The sequence below is a fragment of the Balaenoptera acutorostrata genome, chromosome 1 (genome assembly GCF_949987535.1).
Source record: "Balaenoptera acutorostrata chromosome 1, mBalAcu1.1, whole genome shotgun sequence".
Classification (NCBI taxonomy): domain Eukaryota; kingdom Metazoa; phylum Chordata; class Mammalia; order Artiodactyla; family Balaenopteridae; genus Balaenoptera; species Balaenoptera acutorostrata.
In genome coordinates this window covers 109959155-109986264 of record NC_080064.1, presented here as the reverse complement: position 1 = coordinate 109986264, position 27110 = coordinate 109959155, and the positions used below count along the sequence as shown (strand labels likewise).

Genomic DNA, 27110 nt, shown 5'->3' with positions numbered 1-27110 from the left:
GTCACAGGTTCTAACGGTGACAGTATAAAAACGCCATTTCATTAAGGTAAAAAAATAAGTTACCTCTACTAGGCGGGCTCTCTCTCTAAACAAACCCTCAAACACATCTTAGTCACACTCTGTCCTCATTAGGAATCAAGGCCAGTTTTCTAGGATAAACACGTTGCCTCTTCCTGAAACATCAGTTTTACCAGTCCAAGGGAAAAACATTTTAAAACATGAGTTTGAATACGGATAAACGTGGTCTAGATTTAAAACTCAAATACATTTTACACAACAAAAGTTGGGGTTTGGCTCCTTCAGAGTCTGCTACTGTAGGTTATGTGTGCCACTGGGGGTAGGTTTTACAGCACTTGGGTGGAAACACTGTGAGTTTTAAGGCAGGTCTTGGGTGGGGGACGCCCTAGGGATCGCAGGCTCTGCGCTGGGAAGGGCAGCCGATTCTCGAGGGTCCGCAGCCTGGGTCGGCCCTGGAGAGGTGCTCGGCCTCGGCGCGTGGCACTTGGGATGGATTCGCAGAGGCTGTGCCGGCCGGGAGCCGGGGAGCCCCCCTCCCTCCGCTGCCCAGTGGGGCTGGAGGGGGGAAGTGTGGCAATCGATCGGGCAGAGAGAATTGGGGGCCGCAGCCGGGAGGAGGTCGAGGACCTCAGTTGGGGGCGGGCGGAGTGGTGCAGCGGCCCGGCCGCTCCGCGCCCCGATCCCCGGGCACCTCGCGGGTCTGTCCCAGGGTGCCCGGGACTACAGCGCACCTCTAACGGAGAGACTGGGAGAGTCCCCACACTGCCCGCCCTCATCGGGGACTTCTCCCCCAGTGCGGTGATTCTACTGGGCTAGGCCGCCGGCCGGGCGCCGCGAGGGCTCGGGTCCTCGCCTCGGGCTCCGCCGCCCGCCCCGGGCCGCGGGCCGGGAAGGGGGCGGTGGCAGGCGGCGGGGGCTGGGCGCGGCTGTCCCGCGCCGAGGCCCCGGTCCCGCCGCCCGCCCTCCTTTCCCCTTTCGTCGCCGGGCCGCAGGCCCACGCCCAGTCTCCCGGCTCCTGTGTTGCTCGCGGCCTTTCTTTCCCAGGCTGCCTGGCTCGCTCTCAGCTCGGCTAGGCTCGGCGGGCGGGGGGAGGAGGGAGGAGGGAGGAGGGAGGAGGGAGGAGGGAGGAGGGAGGAGGGAGGAGAGAGGGAGGGAGGAGGGAGGAGGGAGGAGGGAGGAGGGAGGGAGGGAGGAGGGAGGGAGCGGGCAGGCGGGCGGGCGGAAGGGGGAGGAGGGAGGGAGCTGGCAGGCGGGCGGGCGGGCGGAAGGGGGAGGAGAGGAGTGAGCGGAGCCAGTCCGGAGGGGGCTCGGAGCTCGGACGAGAGGAGAGACGGAGCAGCGGCTCCCGGCCCGGCCAGCTCCGCGACGCCGCTGCCGCTGCTGCCGCCGCCGCTGCCGCCGCCGCCGAGTGAGTCGGGACGGCCTCCCGGGACCCCGAGGCGCCGCGCGCAGGGGTGGGGCGGGACGCGGCGCGGAAAAAGTTGGGAGAACTGGGGGCCCGCGAGGACGCGGCTCCACGGACAGGGCCGGCGGGGAAGGCAGCGGGTCGAGGAGGGGAGAGGGGCCCGGGCGCGGGGCGCCGCAGCTGGCTCGGGGCCTCTGCCGGGCGCGCTCATGGCGGCGGGCCTGGGGGAGGGCGGGCCGGAGCGCCTCGCGGGAGCGGCCGGGCCCCCAGCGCCGTCCGAGGGCAGGCTGGCCGTGCGCCTGGGCGTCCCCGGGCGCGCCGCCCCGAGCCCGGAGGAGCCCTCCTGGGCAACAGGTAGGGGCCGGGAGGTGGGGACGCGGGGCTGCTCGCGGACAGCCGAGCCCCAGGCGCCCCTTTGTCGCGGGGTAGGCAGCTCCGGTGACCACTTGCATGAGAGCCCCCTGCCTGGCTGTGGGCCCGCGGCGTGGCCCCTGGCCCGGAGGGTCCCGTGGCTATAGAGTGGGAGGAGAGTGGAGGGTCTTGCTTTTTCTTACCGGTTCACTGTGCCCACTCCGGGAGGGAGGTCAGAGCGTCCATGTGCTTAACGGGAAACAGGAAGGTGCGGCTCTGAGTGTCTATCCCGGCCCCCCAAGGCTAAGGCTCTTATACCGTTATGGGGTGTGTGGGGCTGCGGTCGGGGGGAGCTGCTGGTGAAACTGGTTTTCTGGGCCTCACCTCCTGGCTAATTTTTGGCCCGGAAGCTCTCTGGTGAGTAGGTTAATTGCATGTGTGTGATTATAGTCTTTGGCCTCAGCTTAGGGGTTCACTTCCCAAGCCAGGTTCTTGGCATCAAAATCTGGTCTGTCACCTGAGTAGCCAGGTCCAGGAAGCAGGGGGTTCTGAGGATCCTGAGCAATGGATTGAGCCTCTCTTTGCAGAGAATTGAATCAGGGAAGGCTTCCAGCAGGCGATCACTCCCTCCCACATCTGTGTTGGAAGGGTTGCTGTCCCGTACCAGAGTCGAGGTGACTAGGCCCGATGTGGGTGGCTGACAGTGCTTGTGATGGGACTCCTAAGGGTAAGGGCTTGTCTGCAGCCTCCTCCCGCTGGGCCTGGCCCTAACCATACAGTGACCTGCACACCCTCTGTTTTGAAGAGAGAGGGTTCCTTGTCTGCCGTGATACCGCACAATCCACTCCCTTCACTGGGGCCTCTGGTCAGCTTTCCCCCTGGGAAGGAGGGCCACTTTCCCATGTCACTAGCCACAGGCTGGCTGATCCTTTACTGTGCCTTCTGCACACACCCCCTCCCACCTCCCATCTTCCTCTTCCACCTGCCCCTGGGGGCTGTAGTCTCATGCAGTATTTGGGTGTGTTGGGGCCTCTGGTGGGGCAGCCCAGAAAAACGAAAATGTTGGGACCTATACTGCAGCCTGGAGCAATGACACACCTCTTCTTGGCTTCATCCGTTGCTCACTGTCTTCTAGTTCATGACCTGCTGTCGCTCCCTGAAAAAGTTTTCAACAAGGAGGACTATTCAGGTCCTCTTTCACTTCTTTTTTGTAGTCCCTCAGGCTTCAGTGGAAGCTGGGAGTCTGTGGGACCCTCTCTTTGTCACTCTCTCTTCCCTTACTTACTGATCCTGTTATATTTTCCTCAATTATTCCTCCAACCTGAGAGCTGCTGGGACCGTTATCCCATTGAGTCTGTGAGATCCCTTCGTCCCAGACTCAAAACTTCTGCCCTCTTAGCCAGCTGGGTCTACAAGCCCCCATGGGGACTTTCTGCCCCTTTTCATCCATTGGTGAGGGTCTGGGATAGGTCAGTCAGAGTTGGGGCAAAAGTTGGGGGCTGGGCGGAGCCCTGTTCAAGTTGCTGGTAATCCAGTGCCCACGAAATCCCCGCTCTGCTGGCCCCTCTCCAGCCTGTGCCTCAGAAAGTGGTGTCTGGGTCTCTGGGGCAGAATGTGTGTCTGTGAGAGAGAGAGAGACAGAGACACGTACACACACACCCTATTGTCTTGTCGTGTGTGTGGGAGTAAATTCTATAAGTGGAAAAATATCTATAGGTGTGATTTTCTCCACCAGGAGATTAAGTAACATGACCCAGAAAAGCAGGGTTGTCTCCCTATCCTGAGGGAACATCCCCTTTTCTTGACCCAGCTTTTTGTTTGTGGGATCCCTTTACTTGGCTGGGTGTGCCAGGGATGCCACTGGGAGCAGACTGATTGGTTCTGTGGGGAAGTGTAAATGAGGCCGGCTGGGAGCCCCTGTTGTCTTCCCTTCCCCCTCACATGGAGTCAGAAGTCCTGACCCTGCTGAATCTGGTGCCTCTCCCTGCTGGGCTAGGCCCTGGGGGGTGACGGGCAGGGCTGGGGCAGTTGCTCCTCTGCTAATGGAAGTACTGGGTGGCAAGGGAGGGCTATGGTCACAGACAGCCTGAAACCCAGGTGTGAGAGAGCCCTCGTTCAGAATCTGCCTCTCTCAACTCCTGACACATCATGCCCTCCTGCTCACACCATCTTCCACTCTCCTTGCTTGGAGCAGGAAGGGGACAGGTGCTGTCTTGTGCTGGGGTTGAGATCTTGTCCAGGCGCTTGCCCTTGACCTCTCTCTGACCCTCTGCCTACTTCCCCAGCTCCTCACCTTCTTTGTAGGGATCAGACTGGCATAAGACATTCCTGGACCCCAGTAATCAGGGAGAGGGGCTCCACTCATACCCTCCAGGACCCCAGCCAGCCCTCTGAATCTTTAATCCTCAAAATATCTGTGATGAGAGAAACTTCCCTGCCGGTTTCCACTGACCGAAAACCAGGTCAGGGATGGGACCCAATTTCTAGGCCTGACAGTGCCCTTGGCTTTAAACCTCAATGCAGGAGAAGTTGGGCTCCAAGAGATATAGCAGTGAGGTGACTGGGGCAGGTCTATTTCCTCACCTCCAATCAAGCTAAGCAAAAAAGTTGGAAAAGAAGAGCCAGAGGTGTGCCACCACATCTAGGCATTCTGCCTTGTCCCTTCTCGACTAAATTTTTTACAACTTCTCTCCAGGAGAAGGGTGTGTGTGCGCACGCCTGGTTGCGTGGGGAGAGTTCTACTGTGGATAATTGTGTTTTAATTTTGTTCAGTTCAAAACGCTTCCATCTCTTTAACTAATTAAGTATTTCTTCTGGCTGAGGTGGAGGGGGAAGGGGCAGTACCCTCAGGAGCTGAGGCCTGGAATGTGTGTGTGTGTGTGTGTGTGTGTGTGTGTGTTGCTGGGGGCGGGTGGAGCTGAAGCTCCCTTACTGTCAGTGCTGACCTCCGAGAGAGCAGTGACCAGGAGTGGGGACAAGAGGGTAAAGTCCTTGAGCTGGAATACAGACCCGTGACAGGCTGAGAGGGATTTCGCAAGTGCTTCTGTGGTGGGTGGGGGCGGAGCCGTCGGAGGAGCAGCCCAGCTCAGCTGTGATATGATCAGCCTTCAGCTGGAGAGCGGCACCAATTGGTCTCCAGTTCACAGCAGAGAACAATCTCCCAACTCTCCTTCCTCCCTGACACCTTCCTTCTGTGTCAGCTTTTAGTTTCAAGGCCAGCCTGGATACCACCCACCGAGCCTCCCTCCTGGGAGGACGAGGGGTCGGGAGCCTGGCAGATTTGCCCTTGTCATCCTACTGGGTTCACTGCTGAGTCCCAGGACTGCCAGGTGTTGTGTGGTCCCAGCATCACTGTCTCTTCAGGATCATCTAGCTGCTTCTCTCAGCTCCAAGCAGCTGCTGTCCCCGCTTGGGCCCCAGATCATTCCCTTCTTCATTCAGGTATTCAAGTAGTCACTAACACCCTGTAGATCCTTTCTCTTTCAGTGGAGGAAAGGGGGGAGGCGGGGGAAAGCAGCAGCTCTTTCCTAGCTGAGGGTATTTGTGATGGGTGTTCCCCACGCAGACTAGTATTTTATTTTCTAGATGAGCCTTAATAAGAAATAGCTCCTAATTCTACCAGCTGTTAGTCTGCTGTCTCGACTCTCTGTCCCCCAATTCCTGACTCCCTGAAGCCTTGTCTTCATTTTGTTTCTGAGGATAGGCTTCAGATAGGGCTCTTCTGCCTTATGTTTAGGAACTGGATGGCTTGGCATGGGGTATTAATCTTGTGTGCAATATTTTGATGTCCATTGATTGTCCTGGAGCTCAGCATTCTTTGGGAGCATAATTTTGCTTTACTCAGGCCTCTTAATTTTCCCTAGGACCTGCTGCCTCAGTGGGTTATAGGGAAGGAGGAGGAAGGGTTTGCCCCAACCCTGCAATCCTTTCTTGGGCTTCCCTGGCAAGGAAGCTTCCAGTTATGGGTTGCTTGGGGGCACTAGGGGGAGGCTGGAGAGTGCGGGGAAGGGAGGATGCCTCTGACTTTAGTTAAGATTGTTGGCTACAGCTTCTAGGGTCAGACCCCGCCTGTCCTCCACGTGAGGATAGCAAAATGATGGAGAGACCCCAAGATTCTTAAGTCTAGGGAATCAGGACTTCTACGGGGTGTTAGCATCACCTTTGGTTGATGTGCATAGTAAATGTTAGAACTGGAAAGCCACCATATTTCGGATGGGGAAACTGATTTGTCCACACGGCCAGGACCAAAACCCAGGGCTTGAGTCTTTGCCCCTGCTCTTTCTGTTAACACTGAAAATTTTCATCTGTCTCTTCTTGCACTGCTGCCTGCTTTGATGCCCTCTACCTTCCCCTTCCTCACTCAGGATGCTCCAGACCTTATATGACTACTTCTGGTGGGAACGGCTGTGGCTCCCTGTGAACTTAACCTGGGCTGATCTAGAAGACCGAGATGGACGTGTCTACGCCAAAGCCTCAGACCTCTATATCACTCTACCCCTGGCCTTGCTCTTCCTCATCGTTCGATACTTCTTTGAGCTGTGAGCATACCAACATACCCCTATGCCTTCCCTGGCTGCCAGCCACACAGTTTCTTGTACTTCAAGTTTGTCTCTTGCTGTTTAATTGGTCCTGGACCCTGGTGTTCTCACCACCCAGGTCCCTGCCTACTGTGTGCCCCCCACTGAAGGCAGCATTGTCTTTCTGAGGGCTCAGCACCCCCAGGCCCTTTCCTTCAATGGTTATTTGTTCTCACCCTCCACCCGCCTGGTCGCTAGTGAACACAGGCAGCTTTGTCAGCTATGGGCAGCCCAAGGCAGCCAGAGAGGGGGTTGCCGGGAAACTGAGGCCCAGGATAAAGTTGTCTGAGCTTGCAGTCCCACCCCGCCAGCCCCCTAGCTTAGGGGCTACCAGGAGACTGAGGTGCTTCAAGAGAGCCCGACGGCCCTCACTCATATCCCTTCCCCAGTTACGTGGCTACACCACTGGCTGCCCTCCTGAATGTAAAAGAGAAAACTCGCCTGCGGGCACCTCTCAACCCCACTTTGGAGCATTTCTACCTGACCAGTGGCAAGCAGCCCAAACAGGTATGAGCTGCAGACCCTGTTCTGGGAGTTAAGAGTTCTGATGGGGAGTGAGGAGGAGATAGGGTTGGGATGCCAGCTCTGGTGGCGGAAGAGATGGGAAGGCAGTGGGGGCAACTTGGGTCATTACTGGCAGAGGGTGGGGTGCTGCTGAGTTCTGAAGCGGAGTGTAATGGGCTTCTTCACTACACTCAGGCAGAGGTAGAGCTTCTGTCACGGCAGAGCGGGCTTTCTGGCCGCCAGGTAGAGCGCTGGTTCCGCCGCCGCCGCAACCAGGACCGGCCCAGTCTGCTCAAGAAGTTCCGAGAAGCAAGGTAGGGGAGGTTGGAGCAAGAGAAACTGGGCGGCAGAGGAAGGTCTGATGTATTTTGCTGGGAGGGGTGGGTCATAGCTGTATGCAGGGAGATTATACCCGGCTGAGGAGGGAAATTTGGTTATTAATATCCGTGAGAGGGTATCTGGAGGGAGGTACTTGGGGGTTGGTTGTAGGGCTGTGCCATTCTCCCACCTCTCTCCTAGCTATTTCTGCTTCCTCTTCCAGCTGGAGATTCACGTTTTACCTGATAGCTTTCATTGCCGGCATGGCTGTCATTGTAGACGTGAGTGGGGATTCCTGGGAGATGGGAGTAGATTCTCTGGCAAGGTGGGATGAGGCCACAGAATTTGGGTCCTTCCTCCTTAACCTCTCACCATCTCTCTGCAGAAACCCTGGTTCTATGACATGAGGAAAGTTTGGGAGGGATATCCCATACAGGTACGAGATGGGTCCTGATTCCTTACACGGGGTGATTAAGAGAACCAGTGTAGGATAGGATTAGGACATACACATTCATGTGAAGAGATGATCTCGGAACATGTGACAGAAAGGACTGGAGTCATGGTGCTAAACATAACCTCAGGTTCTGGGAGGGCTGGGTTTGGAGAGGTGAGACCCTTGAGTCCAGTTGCTCTGGGGTCCCTTACCTTCCTCTTTTCTCTCCCCTCTCCCAGAGCCTCATCCCTTCCCAGTATTGGTACTACATGATTGAACTGTCTTTCTACTGGTCCCTGCTCTTCAGCATTGCTTCTGATGTCAAGCGAAAGGTGGGTCAAGGGGCTGTGCCATTAAGCCTAGGAGCCAAAATGAAGCCCTGGGATGAATAGCCTCCTCTTTGACTTCTGGGTGCTTTGGATGGAGTTGTGGGATAAGTAGAATTAAAGGTGAGGGGGAGGAAGAATGGAGGCTAGGGACCAGGAAAAGGTCCTCTGGAGGCTGCATCTTTTCTACAGGATTTCAAGGAACAGATCATCCACCACGTGGCCACCATCATCCTCATTAGCTTCTCCTGGTTTGCCAGTTACGTCCGAGCAGGGACTCTTATCATGGCTCTGCATGACTCTTCTGACTACCTGTTAGAGGTCAGGATTTCTGGGCATTTCTTCAAGCCTAGAGACCCTGGTGCAGGTTCTTCTGTCCCTCTATCCATTTTCGGTGGGGTGGGGGTGGGGGGGTAGTGGTTGGGGGGGGTGGATGTTCCTGGGATCAAGAAGCTGGGGGCACAGAGCCAGTGTGGTAACTGGGGCGTACATATGAACGTATACGGGAGAGTCGGGAGCTCATGATGGATGGGGGCTATCTACACAGTCAGCCAAGATGTTTAACTATGCGGGATGGAAAAACACGTGCAACAACATCTTCATCGTCTTCGCCATTGTCTTCATCATCACCCGACTGGTCATCCTGCCCTTCTGGTGAGTAGGAGGCCACACTATAGTCCTGTTTTCAAGAAATCAGGAGTCTCCCCGCTCCGCACCCACATTTTCAATCCTCCATCTTAACCCCTTCTTTTCTGTGTTCACAGTTCTTGTCTCTCCCTTTTCATCCCAAGGATCCTGCACTGCACCCTGGTGTACCCACTGGAGCTCTATCCTGCCTTCTTTGGCTATTACTTCTTCAATTTCATGATGGGAGTGCTACAGCTGCTGCATATCTTCTGGGCCTACCTCATTTTGCGCATGGCCCACAAGTTCATAACTGGAAAGGTGAAGCTTCTGTCCCCATTGTGTAGGCCCTACTCCCCTCAACTCTAGTACTGCCCAAATTCCCTTCCCGTATCAGCAACCCTCTAAAAACTACTGTGGGGCCCTGGGTGTAGCTGGAAAAAGCCTACGGAGAGAGGCAGTCCTTAGGGGTTTGTAACCCTTCCCATCCCTTTCCACAGCTGGTAGAAGATGAACGCAGTGACCGGGAAGAAACAGAGAGCTCAGAGGGGGAGGAGGCTGCAGCTGGGGGAGGAGCAAAGAGCCGGCCCCTAGCCAACGGCCACCCCATCCTCAATAACAACCATCGTAAGAATGACTGAACCGTTGTCCCTGCTGCCCCTCAGATTAAAGCATAAAGCCAAGGAACTACCCCACTCTCCCCACAGGGTCGCCTGAAGTTCTGGGGAGAAAGGAGAAAGCAAGAGGAGGGTGTTCTCTGTGCCCCCACCCCTGCTGCTTTTTCACCCAGTTGCCTTTAAACCAAATGCTAACCAGCCTATCCCCAGGGAAGGGGAGGCTGGTTATATCCTTGTTAGAGGGGGGGATGGTCTTATTTTCCTCTCTACTTTCCAAGTTGTCCTTTCTATTGCTTTCGAGACCTTTCCTCAGCTCCGGGGGTGGGTGTCACAACTCACATTCCGTATTCTTCAGAATCTGGCCCTAGCTGTCTGCCTTTGACTCCCAGACCTCCAGAGCCAGGGTCGTGCCTTACTGTCCCACCCGTGGGCCTCATTCTGCCAAAGTTGGACCAAGGCTCACCTTTCTAATCTCCCTAACTTGGACCAGAAACCAAAGCTGAGCTTTTAACTTTTTCCCTCCTAAGATACAAATGAACTGAGCGTAGGAGGGTGCACATGACCCTTATCCTACCTCTGCCAAAAAGTGGGGGCCACAATGGGGACTGTTCAGACAGTCTTTTGTTACTTCTCTGCCAGCTGTCCCTGTAGTCACAGGTCCAAGACCTTACTGCCTCCTTTCTCTGGCCTCTTTCCCTAGGCTAGCTGGTTTGGAATAGAATGGCAACTAGTTTTAATTTTTATTTATTAAATATTTGGGGTTTTGGTTTTAAAGCCAGAATTACAGCTAGCGCCTGGCATTTCAGCAGAGGGACCACTTCAGACCAAAATGTACTGTTAATGGTTTTTTTAATTAAAATATATTAAAGATTAAGTAAAACATGGCAACAAGTGTTTGAGACTCTTAAGAACTGAGAAGAGGGATCAACTAAATAAACTAAGGTAGTCTTCCTCATGCCTTCCTCACAGTTATGTAACATTTAAAAATTTCAGATGGCAAGTAAGAAAAAGCAAAAGTAGAGAAAGGTCAAGATTAATGACAGCTGCCCACTGGGAAGGATGGGGGCAAAACAGATCTTTCATCAAAAGACCCAGAATTGGGAGCTGAGGGAGAGAAATCAAATCACAATCTTAGTTTTAACATCTTGTTAAAAGACTTTCAAGAAACAATATAAACCAGGGATAATAAAATACACAGCCCTCATTCTAGGAATAAAGTCTGTTAGAAGCATGAACACGTGAACAAATGTAGGATGGGAGGGGTGAGCAACAGGAGGACTGAAGGGATGTCAGGCCCAGGTTAGAGAGTGGTGACGTCCCCCACCTCTGCGCCTCAGGCGGTGGGGGAGGGGCCCTGCCTGCTAGCACCACAGTGGAAGGGGTCTCCTGATCCAGAACCCCCATTTCTATCTACGAGGAGCTGGGGGAGTAGCCAGACTAGAGCCTTGGGGGTCAGAATTCATCAGTCAGGAAGACCCAGTTCCTGAGGAAAGGGCAGTTCAGGAAGGGTTGGGAAGGTTAGGAAGAAGGCTGTCCTCTAAAGAAGACGCCCTCTGCATTCGATGGCCCCACAGCAGCAAAGCAGCTCCTTGCCCTCCACGCTGCCCACCTCGTAGTTGTAGTCCCAGGTGAGTTCTGTCCCAGCCCGGATTCTCCTGAAGAGGAAGAAAAGGAAGGAGTGTGGTGAAACAGCAGATAACCCAGGCACCTGGGGTGACTGAGAATGCAGGTGGCGCTGGATCACAGATGGAGGAGCGGCCCTTCAAATTTCTGTAGTCCTTGCCCCTCCCCAACCTTGGGCTTCTTTTCCTACCCAACCATCCCCTTCCCTGACTCCCTCTTACTTGCTGGCAAAGAAGGCCACCCACGGGAAGCGAAGATCATGAGTATCCACGAAGACATTCTGGACAAACAGGTTGGGGCTGCAGCTGTGCTATAGGGTTAAGGACAGATTCAAATAAGAACTAAGGAAACAGAATCTGGCTTTGTGGGGTGAGTGAGAGTTGGATGAAAACAATGCCATTTGATCCTCCCCATCACAACAGAGAAGTTTTGAAAGATCCTTTGAGATCAAGAATTTATAACAAGAAAAGGTGGGTTTATATAGTTGTGTTAGAAGAACTAGAAATGTGAGGACCATGGGATTATCAGCACATACAGGTGAGGGAAAGGGGTCTCACGTTGAGGTAGCGGCCCAGGTTGCCTTCAAGCTTGGCATCGATGATGTAGCAAGACTCCTCCCCATCGTAGAACTGGCGTGTGTTCTTACGAACAGGTGCACTCTCCCCCTTTTCCACGGATGCCATGTTGGTTGATTTAATGGCAATCCCATGGGTTGATTTAAGAGCAAAACCCCGGGTTGATTTTACTGCCACTTGGCGCTTCATTGGACCTGGACAGGAAGGAGAATGGGGTTAGGCCTGTCCTGCCTCATGACTGGACATTCTACTTCCATTTTTATCCCACCCGGGGCAGCTCAGGAATACCAATAAGCTGGGACTCTGAGGCAAAGAGCCTAGGTGGCATTTTTTTCAAGCAGGATTAGATCTGCTGGATAAAGGAGCTGAGGGGAAAGAGTAGGGAACTGGGAAGAAGAGAGGGAAGGGATGTGTCAAACATTGATATTAACAGTTTAGGTGGGAGTCAGGGAGTCCTCCCAGAGATGCTTCAACTCTCAGGATCTGAATTTTCCCTCCAACTGGTTCTTTCCTACTACCCCCCCAAATTCTTCCAGACTACCAGACATGTTCTTCTTGTCCTCAAAGTCATCGCCTTCAGAGCCAGAGGAGATGGTCTGGATATCATCACTGTCAACGGCTGTGGCTGAAGTCTGACCAGCAGTGGGCTTTCGACTGGTCCCACTTTCCCCCTCACTTTCTGTGCTGCTGGACAGTGTCAGGATGTCCTGGGGAAGCGGAAGGGTGAAAAGAAGGAATAAGGGTAAATGGAGAGGGCCCTTTTGAATCCCTGCTTTTACCTATGGTTACGCAGAAAGGGGCTCAGACTATAGCAAGATTAGATGCTGGGTGAAGGAAAATGAGGCAGGAAGTCAAGGCAGAGAAATAAGATATGTAACAGTAATTATGGTGACAGACTTGATGAGGTGAGAATGTTCCTTTACTCAGACTCTGAATAAAACAGAAGGCTGGGTAAGGTACAGCTTGAGAAAGGTCACTTACGTCAGGGTTTGACTGAGCAGAGGCCATGAGTCGTCGGCTCTGATGCATGCTAGTCTTACTTGGTGGGCGGCGAAGTCCTTCAGCCTTCACGGGACAAGGATTGTAACCATAATTTCGAGAGCTTTCAGTAACTCTGATGGGAGAGGAAGACATGAGAGGGGTCAGGTTACTGGCTGTTTCTTAGGCTACTTCTGTAGGCTTTAGAGAAGGTAGACTTGGAAAAAGGTCAAAGAGAGAGGCACTTACATTGACATCTTGTTTCGGTCATCAGGGTCCTGGAAAAGAGAGCAAGTGAAGGGTTAAATGTTTTCATAGTCCTGGATAACAAACCCAACGATGACAGACTTCACCTCAAATGACCTCCAAAGACATTAGCCAGTAAGAGGTACACTATCTAAAGTGGGGTGTGTGTGAAGAAATTACTCTGCAAGTTAAGAGTAACAATCATTCTCATCAGAAAGCCCCCCTGGGAGGGGTCTTTAACCCTTCCCAGCAATAGGGCATTAATGTACACGGAAAACACCATGGGCAGAATCTTACGAGGACAAGGGACAGTTCACCACCTGTAATGTGCTAAATTTCAACATCATTAAAAATACACGTAAGATCAATTCTTGTAAGATCATTCTACTATACAATTCACGTAAGATCATTCTACTGTAATAAAAGAAAGCAATGATGTAGATAACTTGAAATAGCAATTAAAAAAATTACTTATAAACCCTTCACTTTGGAATAAATCAGATACTTTCCCCCCAGCAGGCTGATTTTAAAATAATTTGGTTCTTTAAACCAACACTAGGAATGTATTAGGGGTAGGTTAATCAGATTTGCCACAGAAATATCCATCAAGTAAATAATCTGCATGTGAAGACTCATGAGGGAATTCCCTGGCGGTCCAGTGGTTAGAACTCCACGCTTCCACTGCAGGGGGCACAGGTTTGATATCTGGTCAGGGAACTAAGATCCCGCAAGCCGCGTGGCACGGCCAAAAAAAAAAAAAAGACTCATGGTGAGACTACATTGTTACCACAAAAACGTTATACAAAAGCCACAATTCTCAAGAGTTTCCTGCCACTGCTTACCTCTTTCTTGGGCTGCTTGATGTCTCCCTCATCCTTGAAGCCCAGCCCTGAGGTGGAAGCCTTCTCAGCCTCCCCTCTGCCTCCCCCAGCGTGACCTTCCCCACCTTCACTAGTTTTGAAGGATGAACGGCTATCAGAGTCAGCAAAGCCACCTTCACTGACACTATTGCAGCTCAACCACGAGGCCACTTTGTTCTTGGGTGTCTCTTCAGAGGAAGGTGGATTGCAGCCACCTACAGGGATAGATGGAGGGACAGGAACACGTGGGGGCCCAAGGTCTGGGGGGCGAGAGTCCTTGGAAGGCATCTCAGACAATCCATTCTCCTTCTGGCCCCGGGTCTGCCGCCGGGTAGCATAGCTGCGCCACACCGAGCTGGTGCTGAAGTCCTCATCCTTACAGAAGTTATCATCTGAGCTATCGTCATTGGACTCTTCGGGGTCCTCTGTACCGCTGTTGCCATCTTCCTGGTCCTTCAAGTCTACACCACTGCTGTCAGAGGAACAGGGGGCATCACTCTCATATCCTTCCTTGAAGTTCTCCACGCTCTCGATATGGTCCAGATTGGCAAAATACTCATCACCCATTTCCAGGCCCTCCTTGTCGGCAAAGTCATCTGTCAGGATTTTGCCTGGGAATGAAGAGAAAGGCCTTCTAGGGTTATGAGGTGCTTTTAGAAAGAAAGTTCATTCCATCAATATCCAGCCCACCAGCAAAGAGAGTCAAATCGCCTCCATTATGGTGTCTCATTTCTCTTTGATGATACCTCCTTCTTAGTGTCTTAACTATGAGAGTAAAGGGAACTTACTATAGTTTTAAATCTTGCCCTTTCTGCCATCCCATTCTTCCTCTTTACTTTGTTTACCAAAAGAGAGTTCTTCAGTTATGCTAAATCTCTGGGTGGAGTGGAGTGATGTGGGAAAAAATGACACACTGGACTCTACTATCATGTCTCTCTGCTGAAACATCATGTCCACAATTTCATCCCTTTTTGTTCTCATCCTCCTGAAGCACTTTTGTCCCTTCTTGATCCACCCAGACAGGCACATCGCTCATGTTCTTTATAGAAGAAAATCCTGGCTTCCCCTCCCCCAGTTCACATGTTAAGCATTCTTAAGTTCAACTTGTCTATGATTCAATGTCCCACCATGTCCTAACCCCAGAAAGCAACCCTTTCATTTCATCACCAACCTGCATAAATACAGACAAAGGAGCCTTTGGCAATGTCATCCAAGCAGCGGATACCCCAGCCCTTGTTCTGGGTCTTGAAGAGCTGCAGTCGAACCTGCAGTCCATGCTGCACCAACCGGTTTGTGCACATGTTTGGGTCACATTTGCAGCGTTTGTTACACTCATAAACTCTGGGAGGAGGTCACAATAAAATCAATCATAACACGATCACTAGAGCATCCATTACATCCACAGAACTTTTATAATTTTTAAGGTGTCATCATTTATCAGGTAATGATCTAAACGAGCAGACTTACTGAACTGTCTATGCTCTTTGATTCATTTGGGAATATAGCCCAAAGAAATAACTCAGAAGGGGGAAAAGTGACTGATACAGATATTTATAGCACTACAGATAGTAACAGTGAATGACAGAATGCCTAACAACTGGAGAAAAGCTAAGCAAACTATGAGGTGAATATGGATTCAGAGCCATTAAAATAAGTCAATTTGTAGAAATAGATACATAAAATAAACACATTTAAGGGACTTCCCTGGTGGTCCAGTGGTTAAGAATCCACCTTACAATGCAGGGAACGCAGGTTCGATCCCTGGTTAGGGAACTAAGATCCCACATGCTGCGGGGCAACTAAGCCTGTGCACCACAACTACTGAGCTCGCGCACCTCAACTAGAGCTCATGTGCCACCAACTACAGAGCCCACGCGCCCTGGAGCCTGTGTGCCACAACTAGAGAAAGAATAAAACCCTGCACGCCACAACTAGAGAGAAGTCTATGTGCTGCTACAAAGAGCCCATGCGCTGCAACTAAGACCCGATGCAGCCAAAAATAAATGAAAATAAATAAATCTTAAAAAAAAAAAAGAAACAAAACATCTTTGTTAGGTCCCTTAAAACCCCACCGGGGTTGGGAAGGTATTAGCGCTCATATCCTCTGTTTAGAGCTGATAAAACAGGATCAGCTTGGAAGCAACAAGGCCAGAATTTGAACTCAGGTCTAACCACATGAGATTTTCAGAGTAGCTATACTGAGTATCATTCATTCATTCATTCAACAAAATTTGAATGGTTACTATATGCCATACACTGGGTAAATTAGCTGCTGGTGATACAATGGTGAGCAAGAGAGACAAGGTTCCTGCCCTCATGGAGATTACCTTCTAGCAGAAAAGAGAACAAAAACAAGTCAACAAATAAAATAAAGTTGTCACAGATACTAAAGGACACACTCTCAATGAGAGAATTAAGGGAGTGAAAATGACCTAGTTTTAGAGTGACCAGGAAAGGCTCCTCTGAGGAGGTGAGATTAAAGCTGAGAACTCAAGGTTAAAGAAGATAATCATGCAAACAACAGTGGAAGGATGCCCAGAAGAGGGCACAGTACGTACAAAGCCTCTTGAGGTAGGCTGGCAAACACTGGGTGAACTGGATCCAGGCACTGAAGAATATCAGTGTGGTTGGAACAGTTTTCGAAGTAGAGAGATAGGAAGGGGCCAGATAGTACATTGTCTTGTGATCCAAGATTAAGAGTTAGAATAATATCCAAAGTGCAGTGGAAAGCTTTTAAAGAGTTTTAAGCAGGGGAGTGACATATTTGTGGTTATTTGAAAATATTCTTATGAAACATTTCAAACATGTAAAAAAGATATAATGAACAGGCACCTACTACTCAGCATTATCCAATCTAAATGTTGTTAAAAGATTCAATTTTCTTTGTTTATAATTAAAACATAAATGATACAATGCAGCTAAAGCTAACAGGTGTCTTTTCCTTTGTTTAGTTTTCAATATGCACTCAGCTCAAATTTATGTCCTGATTTTCCCAGTAGTCTCAATCTCCTCTGAAGATACTCAAACCCATCAGGTTTTCTATCAAACCCCCTTTCCCAGAAGTCTCTCCTGCAGCCAAATCTGACCTGCTCTGACACTGGCTGTTCTCTACATCTGGTGCACAGCTGTCAGCCTGGAAGCCCCCCTGACTTCCCTATCATGTGGGATTCCCCTCACTCCTCTTTTGAGCTGGAGCCTCTGTTTCCTGGATCAGTATATGCCTTCTGCTCTCTTGTCTTTTTCCCCCATTTTAGTAAACATTTCCAGTAATTTTCTGAGAGGGAAAATAATGGAAAATTTTGAGGTATTTCATGTCTAAAAAATGTCTTTAGGGACTCCCCTGGTGGTGCAGTGGTTAACAATCTGCCTGCCAATGCAGGAGACAAAGGTTTGATCCCTGGTCCGGGAAGATCCCACATGCCACGGAGCAACTAAGCCCATGTACCACAACTACTGAGCCTGTGCTCTAGAGCCCACAAGCCACAACTATTGAGCCTGCGTGCCACAACTACTGAAGCCCACGAGCCCTAGAGCCCGCGCACCCCAACTACCGAAGCCTACGCGCTCTAAGGCCCACGTGCCACAACTACTGAGCCTGCGTGCTGCAACAATTGAAGCCCGCGTGTGTAGAGTCCGCGCTCCGCAACAAAAGAAGCCTGCGGAACACAATGAAGAGTAGCCCCCGCTCGCCACAACTAGAGAAAGCCTGTGTGCAGCAACGAAGACCCAACGCAGCCAAAACCAAATAAATCAAAAAAAAAAAAAAAAAAAAAAAGGCTTTAGCCTACTTTAACCAACAACTGATAGCTTTCCTGGGTTTAGAACTCTAGGTTAGAAATAATTTTCCTTAGAATTCTGAACAGATTCCTTAATTGCCATCTAGCTTCCAATGTTATTTTGAGAAGGCCGAAGTCACTTTGAATTCTTTTCTTTTTTTTTTTGAATTCTTGTTTCTTTTGTGGTCTCTTTCTCTTCTCTAGAAGGTTTTAGTATTTTCTTTTTGTCCTCAGTGTTCTGTGGACACAACGATCACATTTTATCATCATGTGTTTTAGTGGGGATCTATTTTCATCCGTTATGCTAGGACCTGATTGGCCTTTTCACTTTGGAAACACAGTCCCTTCCATTATGGGAAAACATCTGAATTATTTCACTGATGATTCTTTCCTTTTCTGTCCTCTCTGTTAATTATGTATCTTGAGCACTAGGCTAATTAGTTCACATATTCATATAGACCCAGCTTACCACATTATATCCCACTTTTTTCACTGTCCTCCTCTTTCCCTGACCTGTCCTTCTCAATCTCACATGCTGGCTCCACCTCCTCTGCTCAATTTCTAGTTGGAGAGCCCAGGGCTTACTCTGTGCCCCTTTTCTTTTCTATTATCAATAATCTCTCTAGATGAACTCGTCCAGGCTTTAACTACCACTCCTGAGCTGATGACTCCTAATTCTTTATGCCCAATCCTTACACTTCTCTTCAGAAGTCTCAATGCCTTTTTTTCTTAAAAGAAAAAAAATTAAATAAATAAATTTATTTGGCTGCGTTGGGTCTTTGTTGCTGCGCGCAGGCTTTCTCTAGTTGCAGCGAGTGGGGGCTACTCTTTGTTGCGGTGTGCGGGCTTCTCATTGTGGTGGCTTCTCTTGTTGCTGAGCACGGGCTCTAGGCTCGCGGGTTTCGGTAGTTGTGGCACATGGTCTCAGTAGTTGTGGCTCACGGGCTCTAGAGTGCCAGCTCAGTAGTTGTGGCGCATGGGCTTAGTTGCTCTGCGGCATGTGGGATCTTCCCGGGGCAGGGCTCGAACCTGTGTCCCCTGCACTGGCAGCCGGATTCTTAACCACTGCACCACCAGGGAAGTCCTCAATGCCTTCTTGACATTTCCACTTGGGTTGCCTGACGGGCATCTCAGACTTAACATGGCCAGAACAGAAGCTGAATTTTACTCAGACCTGACACTCTAGCTCTAGTCTTCCATCTCGGTAAAAAGCACCAGCATCCACTTAGTTGCTCAAGTATAAAATTTAGGACTTGTCCTTGATTCTGTTCTTTCCCTCCCATTCCGCAATCTATGAAGTTCTGCAGCTCTACCTCCAAGTGCATCCCCAAGTGTATCCGCTTTCATCTCTACTGCCACCTTCATTCTAGTACAAGCCCCAGCAACCACCACTTCTTACCTATGTTCCTGAAAGTATCTAATTGGTCTACCAAATTCTACTTTTGCTGCCCTAAAGACTTATCTTTCATAGAGAAGTCAGAGTAATCTTTGAAAGGCAGATCACATCATTTGCCTGCTTAAAATTCTCTAACAGCTTCCCATCACATCATGAATTTGACTCTAATTTTTATTCGGATTTACAAAGTCCTATATAATCAGGTCTCCTCTCTGAACACATCTTGCTTGCCAGAGTTAACCACAATCTGTTAGAATAATCGTACAGCTCTGAAATCAAGGTGATCTTTTACTGCAACAAAAAATTGCTAGATACTATTCAATCATTATATGTATTCATTTCGAGGAAAGCTCAAGGAAGAAACATGTGCTGGGAATTCAGTAACTAAGGCTTAATTGATAAAATGTCTGTATCACTTATCCTATTTTTGGCTCCAATTTTTAGAATTCTGATGGTTGTTACAAGCACAGAAAAACAAGAATTCAGTCTCTGAGGTGCTTCACTTTCCCCTGACTACTTACCCTGTGGGCAGACACTCTTCTAGTCTCTTGTACTGGTAGCCAGAGTTAGGGTTGATTTGGCCGCCTGGGGTGCAGGCTGTAGCCTGGATAGTTAGCTGATGGCAGGCACACTTAGACCTGTATAAAATAGAAGGGTACAACAGCTACAGCTGTGAGACTTTCTTTAGAGGCAGGACGTTACTACTGATAAAAGGATGGTGATAAAGTAGTGAAATTTCTTTTTCTTCTTGCATACATGTAAATGAGAAAGGAAAAGACAGTAAGAATATGACAGAGTGAGAATAAGATAAAGAGACAGAGAACAAAACAAGTGGCAACCAAAAGCATAATGGAGGGAAGCAAAAGAAAAGGAGAATCAGAGAAACGAACATAAGACACATGCACCCAAGGTTAAGCTGTGGGGCCCCAGCCTCTCAGTCTCATAGTTTTCATGGAGGCCTTATGGCAGGAGTTCCAGCTAAGGAGGTAAAGGGAGGTGAGGAAAGGAGGAGTGCAGTATAAGGCAAAGAAGTGGAAAGAAAGACAATCACAACAAAGTTGGAGGCATGGCCAGCAATTCCTTAACCAACTCACTTGTCCCGGCACCCATCTTTGCAGTCACAGCCAACCAGAAATTCAGGGCCTGTGTTAATGAAAACACCCTTGCCCGGGATTCGTTCCTTGCTGTAGGCCACCTGAGGTGGGGGAGTTGTGTCAATCTCATTGACACAGGACAGAGGAACATCTTCCTTCCCATAGGTGATGTCCAAAATATAGTAAAAAGGCTTATAGGGCTGAAACTTTCGGTCCACAAGAACATATGGATCCAAACAGAACATCTCCAGGAAGAGGAAGTCACAGCCAGTCTCAAAAAGGTAGCGCTCAATCTCTTGCATTGTCCGAAGGCAGAGGCCACAGGGTGTCTTATAGATAACATGAAAGCCCATCTTGCGGTTAACTCGGCGCCGGGCTGTCATCCGCCGGAAGTCATAGAGTAGTGGGACTAGGAGAGGGTTCTTGCCCCGATACTGCTCATTTCTCATAGGTCTGACTCGAGACAGACAAGTATAGCTGCAGACATGAGGTAAGTAGAAAAGCTTCTCCATGGGGGCGCGGTAGGAGGGCTCTGCCGGGGCCCGCTCCAGCATGCCATGGAAGGCTGGGGGTGCTGGGGGAGCTGGGGGTGCTGGGGCAGAGGTTGTGGATCCTAAAGGTGATCTGCAAATGAGATGCAAGAATTCAGATAAGAAAGCAATAGCACCTCTCTGGTGTACACTTAGCCCATCAGCTGGCTCAACCACTTCTCTAACCTTTCAAATAGCTGTCCTCTTAAAGCTAAAGATGATACAAGAAAGTCAAATTTCCCCTTGCCTTACTAAACCTGGACAATGACACGCTCTGGTTACTCTTCAGCGACTGATAATATCTCTATTTCAACAGCATACATTTTCCTAAAATTTTTTTGCCTGTGACTTAAGGAAGTAGAGTCCAGTCTTCTACTAATGCTAGTTTTTCCTGCTATGTGTCCTATAAATGCCCTGACTCCCACGATTCAAGGAAAGAGGCTACAGAGTTCCCTTTCTATTGTATCAATGATGACACCATATTCAATAAGCAATCTTAACAAATGACTTTCTGGTGATTGTATTTTTAGGCACCTAGTTTCTAATTCAATTATTTTTACATTCTGTTTCCTGGAAACGTCCAAGGTTAAAGCTTCCTTTTCAAGTTCAAACTTCTCACCATCATAATCTTAACTAGACCCCTTGTGGCCAAGGAACCTCCCTATACAGTGACCACTCAGTCCACACTGCCAACACCCCCAACAGAGAGCCTGAGATTTTCTCACCTATGTGTCTGACTGATCCCAGGTTTCCCACCAGGGGCATTTTCACTGAGTGCAGGGGATGTAGGGGAGGAATGACCAGAGCCCACAGATCCTGGCCGGAAGGATGTGCTTTTTTTGGCTACCTGCTTCCGAGATTGGGCAAGCTGGCTTTCCAAGCTTCTAGGAGATTAGAGATCATATAGTAAGGGATACAGAAAATACAATACGAAAGAAACCGGCAAAAAAGAAGGAATAGCACTCACTCACTGTCACCTGCCTGGGGAGACAGAGGTGGACCAGGTGGGGCAGGTGGGGCAGGTGGGGCAGGTGGAGCTGTAGGCTGAGGGGGCTCCACTGGCTTGAACTGGGTGCCAGTACTGGTCAGATCCTGAGTGTACTGGACCACGGGACCTTTGCTCCTCACAGCACCTATAGGAAAAAGGAAATTGACCATTGAGAAGATGAAAGCTGTGTCATTTATATTCATGCACACATCTAATCCTCAATTTATATAATCTAAAAAAGCAACAATGGAAACATTTTGACTAAGTGCTAAGACTGTCAGATCTCACTATTTACACCAATGAGTGGGAATATTGGCACAGGCTGACTTTTACTTAAATAACAAGATTTTACCTTCCTGCCTCAGACGATTTACATTAGTAATTATGTTATACTTTGGTAAAATTTTTCAAAAACGCATTCTTCGATCAACTAATGTTGTCAGGAAAAATTAACCAGAAAGTATGCCAGGAATATATAAAAACAAAAACAAAACCGGTTTGGGCTTTAAAAAAATTGACCACAGATAACACACAAAGCATATAATCTTCACGTGGATAACAGAGGTAATTACTACCAACAATACCCCTAACCTAAGCCAGTTGTTTCAGATTTTTATGTGTTTTTTAGAACAAATCAGAGCCATAGCATGTGGAGGCAGCATCACAAATCCATCACCACTACTGGAAACAATTCAGGGCACATGTCCTGTTTTCAGTGAGTCAGTAGTGTCATCCTGGCAAACAAAGGATATAGCCGTTGTACATACACCCCTTTGCTGCTCTGTCCATTTCTTCCTTCTCCCAGGGTATCTTTCAGGACATACCCATATTTGGACGTGTCCTGAGCTGTCCGCCTTGCTTCTTCTCTAGTGCAGAGGCTGAGGATGTCTTCATGCTGAACATGGGCTCCAGCCGTGTGGAGCCTCGATAGATCCATTCACATCTTTTGTCATCCTGGGGGATTGGGAGGAAGGAAAGGTGGCGGGGGGAATGGGTTAAAGGCTAGAATCTACACCACCGCTTGTGAAGAATATATACTATGTGCCTCCCTTGGGCGAAATCTCCCTGATGGGCCCTGAATTCCCTATCTATTCAATAAACTTATGTGCCAGGCTCCATGACAGGCATCAGGAATTCAACAACAACAAAAAACAAAAAAAAACCCCCAAAACAAAAACACATACATTCCTTGTGTAAAAAATTATAAGAGGGATAGATGTTTATATGAGTATAAGAAGTGTAACAAGGATCATAAGGCCTTAGGATCAAAGGGCTGAAATAGTTCAGACAAGAAATATAATTCTAAGAAAGGCATGCGACAGAAGAAAAGGATAGGTATAGAAGATCTAAGAGTTAAACTGGGCCTTGAAAGATCATTAAGATCTTGAATTCACTGATCCTTCTTTTTTGTCCCACTATGCTATCAAAGCCCTAACCCTGGCAAACAGAACTAGCTGCCTTCTCTGTACCTACATGCATTGTGGATACTCCTGGAGAAAAACAAAAACACTGTCATGCAGATTAGTGTCATAATTAAATTCAGGGAAATTATTTTTAATAACCACTCATACAGGAGCCAAAAAAGAGATAAAGTAAAATTTGACCCAAAACAGCAAGAACAGGTAAGCAGGTAAGAAAGAGGAAAACTATGGCATTTCTACAAAATCATCATCATTATTGCCTCTTATGCTCCCCCATCTCACCCATATCCCTGCCTCTAAAACTCTAGGGAAGAAGAGTACCAGGAAGAGGATCCTGACTAGGCTGCCGTCCACCTCCTCAACTCGGGACTTCCACCACGTGCCTTCCCACTCAGTCTTGATAAGCTGTCCACTCTTGAGCAAAACCATGGGGCGGTTGGGGTAAGCAGTGATATACTCCTCTATGAAGTCTCGGCAGGAGATGTCTTCTATGTCCTCCCAAGTCTTTTTCACTGTCCCAAGGAAGAAGTAGGGCTGAGAGAGGGCAGGTAGGGCATGTCTTGATAGGGGAAAATGGTTGGCAAGGAGACGTTTGGTATTTTTCAGGTTGGGAGGGAGAGAAAAAATAAACGAAGAAATCATAACCTCAAGGGAAGCAAAACCAAGATCACCTAAAAGTATTGAACCTAATGTGTAGATATACACTCAAATCAAGTAAATACTAGATAAGCAATATGAAAACATAGGTGAGGCACTAATTTCATAAAAATGGATGTTTCTTCTTAGGAAAAGTCAAGTGGAAATTCTTGCTAACTTGGTAAGTCTAAAGGTAAATCAAAAAGAATCAGGTGGCACCATGAAATTGATTTAAAAAAACCTGTCCTTCCTTCTCATGCTCTATCAGGCTTTTAAGGGACCCTGAATGTATTTACTGCCATGTTATGTGGAAACACAGCCATGTTAGTTGACTCTTCTGCAATTAAAAACAGTCGCTTCTGTTAAGAGTCTCTCCCAAGCCAGAGTCACAAGTATAGAGGACACTATGAAGCCCCCATCTAATACAGCTTCTATAGAAAGCACCATGAGAAAGTGCTATGAAAGCACTATGCAGACTACAGATTTATACAAATGTTAGATTAAGCATGAGACTAGGAAAGAAGTAATATCTTCTCAAACCTAAATCACTCAGAAATGAAATCAAAAGACATCTGTAATATGAGCATCCACTCAAGGTCAGTCATGATCTTCTAGTGTCTGACTCTTTGGCTGCAAAGACCCAGCACTAGAGATGAGCAAATAAAACTGCAACTCTCAAAGGACATTAATCAAACTTATCCTCTTTGAGACTAAAGCACCAAAAACATTAGGGCCTTTTAATTGGTTGTCTTAAGAAGAAATACAAGGTAAAGGAGGAAATGGATAGAACTAAGGAAGAAAGGAGGGACACTCACGTGGCCGGCAAATGGGATACAGTTCAGACTGTGTAACATAGGAAGCGTAGCCATCATCAAAGAAAATGAGAAACCTATAAGGAAAGAGTGATGGTAGAAAGATTGGGGGTTATGATATTTAACATGACCGACAGAAATTATCTTATCATAGCTTCCACGCCTCTGGATCACAAACAGGACACACTCCAGGGAAGATGTTTGGGGCACTACTTTCTTCCTACTATTCTCTCTTCACACCCCAAGAGTTAAGAATTCTCCCTTAGGTTAGCAGATGCAAACTATTACATATAGAATGGATAAACAATAAGGTCCTACTGTATGGCACAGGGAACTATATTTAATATCTTGTGATAAACCATAATGGAAAAGAATATTAGAATTCTCCCTTAATCTAACCAACATATCCCCACTTTCCCAAAAGCTATTTATTCTCATTACGCTGTCGGATTCCTGCACTGCTGAAAAACATTTAGTCTCCATTTCTTCCTTCTATATGTATTCTCTATTCCCCCTAACCATTAATCAATCTGAATTATTCTCCCCTACCTAGTTTTCTCCTTGAGAAAAGGAGAAAAAAGGGGTGGGGGGGGGGGGAAGCGAGAAAGAATCATCCACATGACTCTATGGCAAAGAAAGCGTTTCTGGCCACTGGGGACTAAGAACACAAAAGCTAATTGTGAGATCTGGACTGTGGCTTGAACAGGGCAGGTGCTGTGCTCCCGGCTCCCCACTCTCTTTACAATCCTCTGTCCAGGTACCTGAGCTTGTTTTTGACGTTTGGTGTCTCAGCTACAATGCCAGCGTAGAGCCAGACCTGATTCCCATCTTTGTATTTGGCCACTACTCGACTGCCCACATACAGCTTGTCAGCAGGAGGGTGGTAATCATAGGCAATATGGTTCCCTGACAGAAGACTCTTTCCTTTGTTGTCAAATTTCACCTTGTACTTCTTTCCTGGCCCTGAGTAAAAGGGAAAGATAAACAAAAAATTTTAAAAACCATCAGTTTCTGTGTGAATCCTGGTTGCTACGTGAGAGACAAAAGGCAAGGCTATGGGGAAAAGAAACAATCAGCATTGGAGACCTGCAGGTTGTCTTTCATTAGTTCTTCCTCTAGCTTGAACATACCAACCGTCTGGATGGCAATAAGGGTGCCTTTGTGCCACGTCTTAGTTCTCTTCTTGCCCAGAATGCGCATGCTAACTACCAGGTCACCATCTTTACTCAATTCTCCAGACATTTGACTCAAGGTTCCTAGGAAGAAAGCATAAAGAGATATGGCATAGACTGGGGAAAGAATGGAAAAATAAAGAGAGTACTGGGTTATTGGGGCAAGTGGGGTAATCTTTTGATCCTTAGCCACTTTTACTGCTCTCTTGGCCAAGGGCAGAAATGTAAGACACAGCCGAATCAACTGTTTATGCTAACACGAAAAACTTGAATTGAAATTCACATGTAACTCAAGACCATCTCACTTTAACCAAATATTTCCAACTCCTTATTAATAACATTAATTACCACTCATTAAATGCCACGTAGCATTTTATAAAACATTTTCCTGGGAGGGATCTCTTAACAGCCACACTCTACAAACAAAGTTTCCCTCAGACCTCTTTTTAAGGGTTTGAGTTACTCTCTTCTCTTTAACCTTCATCTGGAAGAAGAAATCACGAGCATGGAGCTAAAAAGGTATTTGGACAAAGCCATCACACAGTAGAAAACCAGCAGACAAAAGACTTAAGCCAAGGGACTTCCCCGGTGGTCCAGTGGTTAGGACTCCGCACTTTCACTGCCGTGGGCCTAGGTTCAATACCTGGTTGGGGAACTAAGATCCCGTAAGCTATTCAGCGGGGGGAGAAAAGACAAGCAGACAGCAAGGAAAATCTGTGGTGTTAAAAGAACCAAACAGAGGTGGAGAAGGATTCTGAAATGCTAAAACAAAGCCAGTTATCCATGAAATCTCTGTGTAGGATTTCACGCCCGCACCTATACCAAGGTGCCTCCTGACTCTAACCTTTGTGTAGATCCTGGGAACTGCTCTTCTTGTTGACAGCATCCATGAACTTCTGGACATCTTGAGCTGACTTTCTTAAGGCAGCCATAGCTTCACGGAGCTGTAAGGAAGGGGATGAGGGAAACAAGTTTTAAAATAGTAGCACCGGTTCTTTTTTAACATCTTTATTGGAATATAATTGCTTTACAATGTTGTGTTAGTTTCTGCTGTACAACAAAGTGAATCAGCTGTATGTATACATATATCACCATATCCCCTCCCTCTTGCGTCTCCCTCCCACCCTCCCTATCCCCCCCCACCAGGTGGTCACAAATCACCAAGCTGATCTCCCTGTGCAATGCAGCTGCTTCCCACTAGCCATCTATTTTACATTTGGTAGGGTATGTATGTCAATGCCACTCTCTCACTTCATCCCAGTTTACCCTTCCCCCTCTCTGTGTCCTCACATCCATTCTCTACGTCTGCGTCTTTACTCCTGTCCTGACCCTAGGTTCATCAGAACCATTCTTTTTTTTTTTAGATTCCATATATATGTGTTGGCATACAGTATTTGTTTTTCTCTTTCTGATTTACTTCACTCTGTATGACAGACTCTAGGTCCACCCACCTCACTACAAATAACTCAATTTCGTTTCTTTTTATGGCTGAGTAATATTCCATTGTATATATGTAGCACCAGTTCTCGAGAATAAGAACTTGTCTTTTAAAAAGCAAAATAGAATGAGTTATGTTTAGAAGCTTATAGTTACTTTATCAGGTAAAACCTGCCCTTTCTTACAAATCTGGTTCAGAAATCAGCTTTAGGAAGCTATCCTTGATTAATTTAACTGCCAAATTCTACATTCATATAGCACTCAGTGCATGCATCTATAAGAAACTTTTGCATTCTTTTAACACCTATTAGAGAACTGCAACCCATAGGGCTGATTATGAAGGGTGAATGATAATATGTTGATGGCTGAACTGACTGAATGGTCAGGCCAAAA

The 27110-nt window shown here is 48.2% G+C and overlaps 2 protein-coding genes across 8 annotated transcripts in view; one reads left to right on the top strand and one right to left on the bottom strand.

Annotated features, from left to right (window-relative positions):
• Window positions 1-1273: 1273 nt before the first annotated feature.
• On the top strand, window positions 1274-10057 carry CERS2 (ceramide synthase 2). The gene is made up of 11 exons (XM_057550480.1): window positions 1274-1426; window positions 6139-6312; window positions 6741-6858; window positions 7051-7169; window positions 7397-7454; window positions 7559-7609; window positions 7846-7938; window positions 8125-8253; window positions 8480-8586; window positions 8724-8877; window positions 9057-10057. Exons 2-11 carry the CDS (start codon window positions 6140-6142, stop codon window positions 9195-9197), a joined length of 1143 nt encoding a protein of 380 aa, XP_057406463.1. The 5' UTR covers window positions 1274-1426; window position 6139; the 3' UTR covers window positions 9198-10057.
• A 73-nt stretch (window positions 10058-10130) lies between these two features.
• Window positions 10131-27110, bottom strand: part of SETDB1 (SET domain bifurcated histone lysine methyltransferase 1) — a 29841-nt gene continuing 12861 nt past the window's right edge. For 5 of the 7 annotated variants that reach the window (XM_007178011.2, XM_007178010.3, XM_028165415.2 and 2 more), the window contains exons 5-22: window positions 26125-26224; window positions 25239-25364; window positions 24870-25071; window positions 24112-24185; window positions 22982-23172; window positions 22064-22193; window positions 21219-21384; window positions 20977-21135; window positions 19722-20345; window positions 19149-19265; window positions 14627-14796; window positions 13438-14066; window positions 12599-12627; window positions 12353-12485; window positions 11913-12078; window positions 11354-11565; window positions 11018-11106; window positions 10131-10828 (exon numbers count right to left, since the gene is read on the bottom strand). In XM_007178011.2, coding sequence (XP_007178073.1) covers window positions 10711-10828; window positions 11018-11106; window positions 11354-11565; window positions 11913-12078; window positions 12353-12485; window positions 12599-12627; window positions 13438-14066; window positions 14627-14796; window positions 19149-19265; window positions 19722-20345; window positions 20977-21135; window positions 21219-21384; window positions 22064-22193; window positions 22982-23172; window positions 24112-24185; window positions 24870-25071; window positions 25239-25364; window positions 26125-26224 — 3435 coding nt within the window. In that variant the 3' untranslated portion in view covers window positions 10131-10710. The remainder of the gene's footprint in view (window positions 10829-11017; window positions 11107-11353; window positions 11566-11912; window positions 12079-12352; window positions 12486-12598; window positions 12628-13437; window positions 14067-14626; window positions 14797-19148; window positions 19266-19721; window positions 20346-20976; window positions 21136-21218; window positions 21385-22063; window positions 22194-22981; window positions 23173-24111; window positions 24186-24869; window positions 25072-25238; window positions 25365-26124; window positions 26225-27110) is intronic. The other 2 variants (XM_007178013.3, XM_057550475.1) reach the window with 2 other exon arrangements.